We start from the raw sequence: 12,005 nt of genomic DNA on the forward strand, positions 1-12,005 counted from the left end.
AGAAAAAGAAAAGAAAAAAACTAAATTACAACAGTTTTCTAGAGAGACTGAAACATTCTAGAATCCTCCTTTTAACTCTTTTCCCACCACTGATCTGTATTCACTGTAGGGAGCGCTATAACACAATCTTTGAAAGAGTACAGACTCTCTGGATCAAAACAGTAGAAACAAGCGCTAACAGCATTGCTTATGCAAAATAACACATTAAACAGCATATGAATCAAAACTGCCTGATGTTACTGAGTGAAATGTTGACCCAGGACGAGTTACAGGACTGTGAAGCTCTAAGGGGTGTTGATGGACTCGATTGATCCGGACGTAGTCTCGTGACAAAAACAAGATTTTCTCAGCTTTTTGTTCAAAATGTAGCTTTTTGGGGGCCTTTTTACACATGGTCAACTCAGTTTTTACTGATCGGATAACTGTCTGGTTTGCTAAAACAGTTCCACTTACAGCTGGTCTGTCCGATCAGAGGAAACGCATGAAGGCGTAAACAGGCATTTTAATCAAACTTACCCACATTCAAGGGTTGATTAAAAAAATATGCATGAAGCTAGAATAAAACTTTTTTTAAACCAGAGGCTCCGTTATTTTATTTTGATATATTGCATGTTCATATATTCATACAACAATATATTCTGGGGGCCATGAAAACTTTGTGAAAATTATCAAAAACGCTGGCAGTGGCTGGCAACTTTTTTTTTTTAAACGCTGGCAGGGAAAGAGTTAATAAGGTGTGAGTGAGTGCGTCAATCTTGTAATGCTTTGTCATCGACTAATATTGGATTAAATTCTCATTTTCTGTTCATCCGGCACTTTCCAACACCACAGCCTCGTTTCAGCAGTGACTTTCAGCATGTTTCCTACAACAAAGTCTGATGTTTACATTTTACGTGGCGTCAGAAAGTCACATAAACCACACGAAATCCGATCAGAGTGAAACAGATTTCCAGGAATGCGATTTGAATAGGATTTCAAACCACATATTGATGTAGCTTGAAACGCATTTCATGTGATTTTTTGCTGTTCACATTAGCCAATTCTGATCGGATTTCAATCGGATATGCACAAAAAACGGATTTGGTCTGACAGTCTGAACGTAGCCTAAGTGTAAAGCCGGGCGCACACTGTGCGATTTGGGCCGGGATTTGGCTAAAATCTGAAGTCTTTGATCGTTAGTTTGACATGTTCACTGACAGCCGATTATTAATGACTGTTGATATCAAACTTTGATAATATCAAACAAAATTTTAGCAGTGTCAGAAGATTTGCCTCCCAGTCCGGCGGTGATTCTCTTAAGACGAACGTCAAATTGTCTTGGTTTTTCAAGAGAAGCCGCGACCAAAATTAACATTAGAGATTTCTTTGTAGCATCACATCAATCCCGCGTGTAACGCAGCTCACCGTCACACAACGTGTCATTGATTGATGATGTAAAACTCGTCCGTTTTTAACACGTCTTGACTGCCGTCTGACATGTATGAGATCTTATGCCTGGTTCAGATTACACGATTTTAGCCCGATCCGTTTGACGAAAGGTGTCGTGGGGATTCGTAAACGACAACGGGCGTCGGGACGCAAGATTCGATCGTTTCATCTTGTGTAATGTGTCATAGTGGACGACAACCAATGTGAGTCTGTGATGCTTCATGACATCACGATAAAAAGATTAGCATGTTTAATTTTTTGGCAACACTTTATTTTACAATGTCCTTGTTACATATGTTACATGTACTTACCATAGTAATAACAGTAAATTATGCATAATTACATGCAACTAACCCTCAACCAAACCCTAATCCTATCCTAACCCTATAGTAAGTACATGTAGTTGCTTAATATTACTCAGTACTTAAATATATAATTACACTGTAACAATGACACCTTAAAATAAAGTGTAACCAATTTGTTTCCCAGTCCTCCATGACGGGTTCCGTCAAGAGTGAGTGAGTGAGTGTGTGTGTGTGTGTGTGTGTGTGTGTGTGTGTGTGTGTGTGTGTGTGTGTGTGTGTGTGTGTGTGTGTGTGTGTGTGTGCGCGAGTGAGTGTGTGCGTATGTGTACGTGTGTGTGCGCGTGTGTGTGTGTGAGTGAGAGTGTGAGCGAGTAAATTTGAGTGAGTGTGTGCGTGTGCGAGTGAATGTGTGCGTATGTGTGCGTGTGTGAGACGGCACGCAATGACTAGTCGACAAGCAACGTGATTTTATGAGTCACAATTGCGTAATCTGACACAATGACTATCGTAACAGACAAAAAAGTCGTGTAATCTGAACCAGGCATTACAGTGTGACATGGCTTACAGCAATGATCATGTTCGTACAGTCTGACAAGCACCAATCGTAAAGAACGATAACATATCGCACAGTGTGCACCCGGCGTAGCCAGAGCATCAGAGCGAGTCTGCAGGTCAAACACACACTGACTTTGAGGGCCGGGCCCTTGTCACTGGCGCGCTCGCTGGCTCTCTTGCCCTCGAGGCCGAGCTGGACGAACAGCTCCAGCAGATTCACCAGCAGCTCGTCCTCCAGCGGCTCCCCCTGCAGGTTAGCCGCGATGTTAGCCAGAGCGTTGATCACCGCGAGAGAGCAGTGCCTGCACAAACACACACTTTATATCAAACCCCCCGCAGACACACGCTGGAAACAGATTAGTAAAGTCATATGACAAAGATAATGTAACTTTCAGAACTAAAAACTTGCTCCAGAGTTTATTAAAACTAAATAAACAAATAAAAGATGGTTCAGAAATCATCACTATTGTTAGTTCATTAACATGAGCCCACCAAAATGTACATATCAGAGATTAAATATTGAGAATATATAATGTAAATATTGATTGACAGTGTAAATTATGCCAATACATGGGGGTCATTTACATAATAATAACTAAAATAGTTTAATTTGTATAGCGCCTTTCCAGAGCTCAAGGACGCTTTACAGTTGTGGCACAAACACACACAGACAATGAGCAGAAGAGTAATTCATATTTGCATACATTCACAAGTTAATTTAGACACAGAAAAATAAATAAATAATACAATTGCAAAAATAACACACACTCACACACACACACGTCTGGTTCACTATCTTTGTGGGGACTCTCCATAGACTTAATGGTTTTTATACTGTACAAACGGTATATTCTATCTCCTTACACTGACCCTACCCCTAAACCTACCCATCACACACACACACACACACTAACCCTACCCCTAAACCTACCCATCACACACACACACACACACACACACACTAACCCTACCCCTAAACCTACCCATCACACACACACACACACACACACACTAACCCTACCCCTAAACCTACCCATCACACACACACACACACACACACACACTAACCCTACCCCTAAACCTACCCATCACACACACACACACACACACTAACCCTACCCCTAAACCTACCCATCACACACACACACACACACACACACACACACACACACACACACACACACACACACACACACACACACTAACCCTACCCCTAAACCTACCCATCACACACACACACACATACTAACCTGACCCCTAAACCTACCCATCACAGAAAACTTTCTGCATTTTTACATTTCCAAAAAAAAACTCATTCTGTATGATTTATAAGCTTGTGTACCCATGGGGACCTCAATTTAGGTCCCCACTGTGACACGAGTCCCCATGAGTCTGTGTGCATTCAGGCTGAAGTCCCCACCGGGATAGAAAAACACACACACACACCTGTATCCGTGGTCCCTGTAGTCTCTGGTAGCGGAGTAGACCACATTACTGGCTTTGACACTGATCTGCTGGAACAGGTTCCACACCTCCTGATAGATGTATTGCTGTAGTAAAAACACAAATCACACCGTCGGTTAGAGAAACACAAATTATACCGCCGATTAGAGAAATTTATCCTCTCCATTTTGATCAAGATCAGGGTTTGAAATTATAAATCAACCGTGGCGAGTAACACGGGCGGGTTATGATTCATAAATGATGTCCTCCAACATTACAATATTTTAGAGAGAGCTATATTTGATGACGGCAATAAATGCGGCTTCATAAGAGAAGTCACAGAAAATTGTGATTCATTTTATTTTTATGGCATCTGAAAACATGACGACATGATGTAAAACTTCTGTCATAAAACAAAGCCATTTAATAATGCGTACATTTACTTCCCAAAAATGATAGTTAATGTAATCTTACTGGACCAAAACTTACTGACTTTGCTCACATAGGGTATAACAACTTACTCAATTTAAAAAAAAATCTTTTGGGGTAAATAAGCTTGAATTAACTTTCAGTAAAGAAATACAAACCCTGTGCTAAGTGGAAAAAAAAAACAAGTTGATAAAAAACATTTAATCCAATATTTGATGATAATACAGCATAATGAGAGATTTACAAGCACTTTAAAAGGCGGGTCATTTTTGACCCAGAACAGTAAATGGTGACGGATTTTCAACACAATCTAAAAGCAGAGATTTTGATAATCTAGTTTATTTCTGATACTTTTTATTTTATTTTATTTTAATTAACAAGATATAGCTGCATATACAAAGAAGTAGACAAAAAAAAATTGCTGATGTATAGATAGTTTATACAGGTATGGTAATAATTTTAATGAATGGGTTATTCCAGTGTGATATATAACAACATTATTGATTATTATTATTTATTTTTATTTATTTGTTTTGGATAGTAGAAGTTCTAAATGGCTGTGAATGAGTGAAAAAGTTCCAAACCCTGATCATCATATTTGTAACAGCTTGTTCCACAAGATCAAGATTTGTATTTGCATCTTTATCCGTTGTTTAATTCATTGGTACGTCAGTTTCTTTCCTGTACAGTGAATTACAGTAATTAAGAAACAGTGCAAGACAAGCGATTGAATCCACTGAAAATAAATACTGCGTTGCTGTTGCAGCTTTACACATCAAACGGATGTAATTATGCAGCCTGTGTGTGTGTGTGTGTGTGTGTGTGTGTGTGTGTGTGTGTGTGTGTGTGTGTGTGCGCAAGACAGACTCTCACATTCCTGTAATTATGCTTCAAAATGGACACCTCCTAATTCTGTACAAGAAATAGTGCAAGACAAGCGATTGAATCCACTGAAAATAAATGCAGCGTTGCTTTCACATCAAACGGCTGTGTGTGTGCCTGTGTGTGTGTGTGCCTGTGTGTGTGTGTGTGTGTGTGTGTGTGTGTGTGTGTGTGTGTGTGTGTGTGTGTGTGTGTGTGTGCCTGTGTGTGTGTGTGCCTGTGTGTGTGTGTGCCTGTGTGTGTGTGTGCCTGTGTGTGTGTGTGTGTGTGTGTGTTAGTGTTGTCACGATACCAAAATTATTGTTTCGATACCGATACCAAGTCAAGTATTGCGATTTCGATACTTTTTCGATACTTTTCCTGAAAAGGGAGAAACACTCTCAAATATCACTGCTGTGCTTTATTTTAAAACCGGGACAACATTCTAATCATATAACACACTAATAAATGAACATATGAACAGCAGATATATTAAACATTTGAACAAAATATGAAATATGAAATATAAAAAATAAATTAGAGCAATGACATTCAAGGAAAAAAAAAAGATAAATTTAGCAGCATTATCTCATTTATCATAAGAAACATAAGAGCTTTATCTTGATTCTGAACTTTGAATTTTGAACTCTGAGCGATTATATTAAACAATGTTTAATATTGGTAACATATGATAAGCCTCATTGGTGATATATTTGACATGTGGGGAGAGAGTTGTGGAAGGCCTATACTTCATGTTAAACATAAATATATAGCAGCAAAGACAACAATAGGCTACAGAATAATTCGTTCTGTATTGAGAGGTGCAATATTTGAAAATCGATAATATTTTTTTAAATTACATTTATATTGTATTTATGTCAAAACTTTCAAACATCAAAATGTCATTTATTAATATGTATTCGTGTCAAAATGACATAGAAACATCTTTTCCTATTCTATTTTGCCTGGAAACGCTTCCAACAGGCTTGCGTGTCGCGTGAAAAATAGGCGTCGGTTCTATTTATAGCATAGGCCTACACGCGTTTTCCGCGCGTCTCGAGCTGCGCCCAGACGCGTGTGTCACGCAGGCAGTTAACATGGGAGCCGAAATAAAAACGGACACGACACGCAGCCAGTGTGTCTCCGGCCTTACAAATCTGGAACGCAGTCATTCTTATAAGTATGATACTAATAAATTAAGGAATCGTGACGTTTTTCATTTCCTATTTACTTTTGAAGTATCGGTGCACCGTGCAACAGAGCAAGGTAGGCAACGTACTTCCATATGTCACTCCTCGCGTCATCTTTTTCTACGAGTCGTGGACCACTTGTCCTCGCACATGCAGCCATCTCGCTGTAGTGTTTTGTCACATGACACTGACAGCGGCAGGTTCTTTGCTGCGTGCGTCAGGAAAAAAAACACAGACGACCATAGGGAGGCGTTTTTCCCAAAAAAAAATGTAAGTATCGATACTGATAAATGTAGGTATCGTGACGTTTTTAATTTCCGAGTATCGCGATACTTTTGAAGTATCGGTACACCGTGCAACACTAGTGTGTGTGACAGACTCTCACATTCCCCGTAATGACCATGCAGCCCAGCTGGTCTATGATCAGCACGTCTAACTGCGAGGGCGGCTGGCAGAACTTCTGCTGCAGGATCTGCAGGATCGGCTCCATCACTTTAGGACTGTCTCTCATGGCCACTGCGATGTGACCCAGCGCTCGGATGGTGTGGTCCGGGATGAGATGGGCTTCCCTGAGGACAAACACACACACACGTGTCAGTCATCTCACTCAAAGAGTTAAAGTTCAGAGGTCAGCTCAGAGGTCACACACACTGCATGTGAACCGTGTCTATTATGTGTAGGTACGGTTCTGTGTGAGTGTATGAATGTATTCTTCTATGCACCAGGAGAAGCACTTTAAATTTCGTTGTGACAATGTTTTACAATGACAAAATAAATTATCCTGAACCATGTGAGAGGAGCAAACACACACAGAGAGAGAGAGAGAGAGAGAGAGAGAAAGAAAGAGAGAGAGAGAGAGAGAGAGAGAGAGAGAGAGAGAGAGAGAGAGAGAGAGAGAGAGAGAGAGAGAGAGAGAGAGAGAGAGAGAGAGAGAGAGAGAGAGAGAGAGAGAGAGAGAGAGAGAGAGAGAGAGAGAGAGAGAGAGAGAGAGAGAGAGAGAGAGAGAGAGAGAGAGAGAGAGAGAGAGAGAGAGAGAGAGAGAGAGAGAGAGAGGTTTGTTTTCCTCACTTGTCATTTTCCTGGGAGATGTAGAGCCGGTTGGACAGGCTGGCCAAGAACGCCTCCACGATCACCGGATCCATAGTGAGACCGGCTTTCAGACATCTGCACACGACAGGAGGCGCTCGTGAGGAACAGGGGTTTGAAGAGAAGCGTTTGTGTGTTTTTACATGTTCATCTTTCTTTAGTGTGTAATGTTGATGTTTGAGTTCTTCTCTATATCAGTGTCAGTGTTTCTGAACTCCTGAAACATTATATCATAATTAAACAGATGTTACATTTTATTTTATACCATGGTCTGAGTGAATACTCGATTCTGATTGGCTGCAGGGTGTCCATTAAAAAGTGCTAGAGGACACCTAGTAAAGGAGTTCTGGTGAAACTGACTGTTTACCGTTCGAAATGAATAAATAAATGCGCTGACTACATCAGCTGTGAGTAACCATAGCAACAGGCAGTCAAAGTATCTATACGGACTATAAATTGAGCGGACTATAAATATCTCCGGTTGCTAAATAAACCGTCAGGCGTAACCAGGGAAACCAAGTTATTGTTTGTAAAAACTTTAGATTTCGATTGTAAAACTAATTAAAATATAAACTAATGTTTTAAAAATGTGTTATTTGGCAAGTGACCATGGTATAAGCGGGTTAATGCCCTTCGAGGTGTCCATTGTCAGGTATATATGGACTTCGGCGGAGGCAACCGTCCTCCACGCATCACGCCTCGCCGTCGTCCATTAATACCTGACAATGGACACCTCGAAGGGCATTAACCCTTACTTATTTATTATATTATTTTATTAAACAGATAAGTGACATTTTATTATTTTACATTATATATATTATATTATTAAACAAATAAGTCACATATTATTATTTTATATTTTATATTTATTCAATTATATAAAATACTGTTAAAAAAACAAAACATTTACAGACATTATAAACACTATAAACTTTTTGTTTTAGTTCCTCACTCCACAACAGATTCTTTACATTTAATGGTATTTAGGAAAAAAGCAATATAAGAGTAAAACAAACAAATTATAGTAAATAACATTATTATAAACGCTGTCTCTGACCAAAAAAGCATAATAGGATCCCCTTAAATATATTTGTTTAAGTTTATCTCTCTTTAGTGTGTAATGTTGCTGTTTGAGTTCTTCTCTATATCAGTGTCAGTGTTTCTGAACTCCTGAAACGCCTCCATTGTAGTCTTGAGTTTCTTCCGGGAACGAACACGTCACAATATTCCTCATTATAATAATTAATACGCAGAATAAAGGGGCGGGGCCTGGTTGAGTTAGTTAGTAGTGTGTTAAACTGGTGGTTATGGTAAGGGGCGGGACATTTCCCAAACACACTCGAAGAGCTCGACCAATCACAACACACTTCTCCAGCCGACCAATCAGAGCACACTGTGCTTTTCAGAAGGAGGGGCTTCATAGAGACAGGAAGTAAACAGAGCGTTACTGACAGACTGGGAAGAGAGGAGCCGCAACAATGGAGAATATGGGAAATAATGTGTTAAGCATGATAGGCCATATTTTGTTTTTGGGCTACTCTTTAAAAGGGCCATATCCTAGAAAACATTGGGAATTTATCATCACAATGGGAACGTTTACATGCAGTGATTTTCGCCAATCTGAATGAATCGATCCGATTCACATATTTGTTTATTAAAAATTTAATTTGTGCATTACATTTATCCCGAACTAAAGTGAAACCTTGACTAACATCACTGGGCCGAAGTGAGCCTGACCTGCAGATGTTATCGATGGAGATGTCCCTGAGCTGCTCGTACATGGACGGCTGGTCTTTCCTGTTGGACAGGAAGTTGAGCGAGGGCTGAGAATGCTCATTGGTCACGTTTATTTTGATCCCGCCTCCTCCTGAAGGAAAGAGGTTCAGAGGTCAGGACAGGGAATAGCATTTAATGCATTATAAACCATGTGGGAGAAGCAAAAACTCCATATAGATAAATATATAGATGGATATAGAGAAAATAGATCAAATAAATAGATAAGAAAATGTATACACATTAAAAAAAATAAACAATAGATAAACAAATAGTTAAGAAACTAGATTATTTATATATTAAATAAAAAATAGATAATATATAAATTAGATAAATAAATTAAATAAATAGATAAGAAAAAATATAAATATAAAATAAATACACAATAGATAAAAAAAACGTAAGAAAATGTATGAACTAAATATAAAATAAATAGATCCAAAATAGATATATAAACTAGATAAATAAAATAAATAAATAAATAAATAAATATTCAAATTAATAGATAAGAGTTTATAAATAAATTATAAATATAAAAATAAAATTGTAAAATATAAAAATTTATATTAGAGAAATATAAAATAAACAACAGATAAACAAATAAAATTAATTATATAAATAATAATAATAATAATAATAATAATAATAATAATAATAATAATAATAATATAGATAACAGTAGATATATAATTTATAATAATGATATAAATCAACAAACAACAAATAAACAAATGGACAAGAGTTTATAGATAAGCAGATATATAAATAAATTAGATAAACAGAAGTTACTTTTATCAAGAGTAACAAAATGTATCTGACCTGAAGTGCACTGACAGTGATACTTGTAGAGTTTGATCAGCACCGCCGAGGGAACCACCAGAAAGTCCTTCAGAGACACTGTGGCGGAGTGAGCGATGACGGGGAAGCGCTCACACAGACGCCCTAAACCCTGAGACACACACACACACACACACACACACACGTGTCATTCAGTGCATGAACTCTCACACACACACACAGCCTCGTGTCGTGGCTTCACCTGTAAGCAGCAGATGAGCAGCGGCATGTGAGCGATGATCACTTTACTGGATGTTTTGGACTGAAGCTTCTCTGATAGTTTAGAGCACAGAATCTCAGCTCCTGGAAGATGAATTAGAGAAATCACTTTATTCAACATTTGCAGCACTTTCCCGAACACAGACACCAACTCCAACTCAGACGTGACATCTATCATTTACACTAATGACATTTTGTAGAAGGGAACATGATTTGATTGACTGGATGGTGAAAAGTGACTGGATGACTTCTGGTCAGTGTTATTTTAGCATTATTTACAAAGACTGAAATTGTATTTTCATGTTAAATATACTTAAATATTCTTTGTTGTATTTACAAAATCACTTTTTACATTGAACGCAACTTTCTAATGTTTTTCCATCTAATACACATTTCATTTCAGATTTATTTCAATTAACAAAATGTTTTTAATAGTTAACAAATATATGTAGATGAACTAAATATAAAATAAATAAATATATTAAATAAATAGATAAATAAGAAAATAAAAAATATATATATATATTTTTTTTTTTTAGATAAATAAATGGAGGGGGAATAAAAAAGATAAACATACAGACATAAGAAAATAGATTAAATAAATATAAAATAAATAAATAGATACAAAATAGAAATATAGTTAAATAATAGATAATATATAAATACATTTTAGTTCAAGTTTTGGTAATTTTGTTGTGCTTTTGTCATTCATTTGTTTGTGTTTAGAGATCTTGTTTTAAAATATTTCTAATTTATCCAACATACATTTTTCAGTTTTAGTACTTTTAGTAATTAGTTGCAAAAAAATGGTGTAGAAAGAATTTATTTAGAAATTGCTAGTAAAGTTAACAAATAATCAGCAATTTACACATTGAGTTCACATTGAAAGACTGAAATATAATTTTTTGTTAAACATACTTTAAAAAAAACTCCCTTTCTACAGTGAAGGCAACTTTTCTAATTTTCCATCCAACACTTCTATTCCATTTCAGCTTCATATCAATTCATGAAAAGTTTTTAATACTTTTAGTTTACGATAACAAAAATGTGAGATTTCAGAAAAATTACACACATCTTAAATTATGCATATGATATAGTTTGAAACAGTTTTCACTCAGAAATTACTAGTACATTTCACCAAAAAATTACAAAGAAATGGCAAGTAACACTGAATTAAATGTGAAATTTTAATAATCTTTTACATGCACAACGTCAAAAAAGGAAAAAAGAAAGTAAGAACAAAATAAAAAGATTGATGAAAGATTAAAAATACAATATTAGTTGACAGTAAGACCAGAAACGTGTGCATAGAGTCAGTTGTGATTTTATGTTTAATCCAGAAATATCAGCACTGGAGTGTGACAACATGCCCCGGGCTTCAGCTGCAGTGTTGTGATTGTGTTTGTGACAGACCTTGCTCATCTTTGACGGCCCACACCATGAGGTCCACACAGGCTGCGTTGGCATGACAACGGAGCTTGAGAGGGCTGGGTTCCCCTGGCAACCGCTCCTCATGGAGAACCCTCTGGAGCTCTGATTGGCTGCTGCGGAACTGCTCCTGCACGAACTCATGAACCTCTTTCACGAAGCTCGTCTGCACATCTGAGTGGTTAACATGAAATATTCACACGTGTGCAAAGGTCAGACACAAATAAAGAGGAACACTGAAGATGCGATTAATAAAGCATTTAGCTTGAAGAACGGCTCCGTTTAGACGGAGGCCACAGTTCAGCAACCTTTCATGTAATAGAGCGTGTCCCGCAGCATCTTGAACATGCTGACATACAGCGGGTCGCTGAAGGCTTTGTAAAAGAGATTGACGGCTGGATTCGCCTTCATACATGGAGAAAAAAAAAAGGGAGAATTAGGAAGGACAAAC

The 12,005-nt window shown here is 37.6% G+C and overlaps 1 protein-coding gene across 2 annotated transcripts in view; it reads right to left on the reverse strand.

Annotated features, from left to right (window-relative positions):
* pi4kab (phosphatidylinositol 4-kinase, catalytic, alpha b) overlaps positions 1-12,005 on the reverse strand; it is a 64,539-nt gene that overhangs the window by 39,334 nt on the left and 13,200 nt on the right. For both annotated transcript variants that reach the window (XM_082188854.1, XM_082188853.1), the window contains exons 10-18: positions 11,863-11,959; positions 11,540-11,728; positions 10,110-10,210; positions 9,890-10,019; positions 9,035-9,164; positions 7,280-7,375; positions 6,597-6,780; positions 3,735-3,838; positions 2,422-2,590 (exon numbers count right to left, since the gene is read on the reverse strand). In XM_082188854.1, coding sequence (XP_082044980.1) covers positions 2,422-2,590; positions 3,735-3,838; positions 6,597-6,780; positions 7,280-7,375; positions 9,035-9,164; positions 9,890-10,019; positions 10,110-10,210; positions 11,540-11,728; positions 11,863-11,959 — 1,200 coding nt within the window. The remainder of the gene's footprint in view (positions 1-2,421; positions 2,591-3,734; positions 3,839-6,596; positions 6,781-7,279; positions 7,376-9,034; positions 9,165-9,889; positions 10,020-10,109; positions 10,211-11,539; positions 11,729-11,862; positions 11,960-12,005) is intronic.

This window comes from Leuciscus leuciscus, assembly GCF_965113295.1.
Source record: "Leuciscus leuciscus genome assembly, chromosome: 13".
Classification (NCBI taxonomy): domain Eukaryota; kingdom Metazoa; phylum Chordata; class Actinopteri; order Cypriniformes; family Leuciscidae; genus Leuciscus; species Leuciscus leuciscus.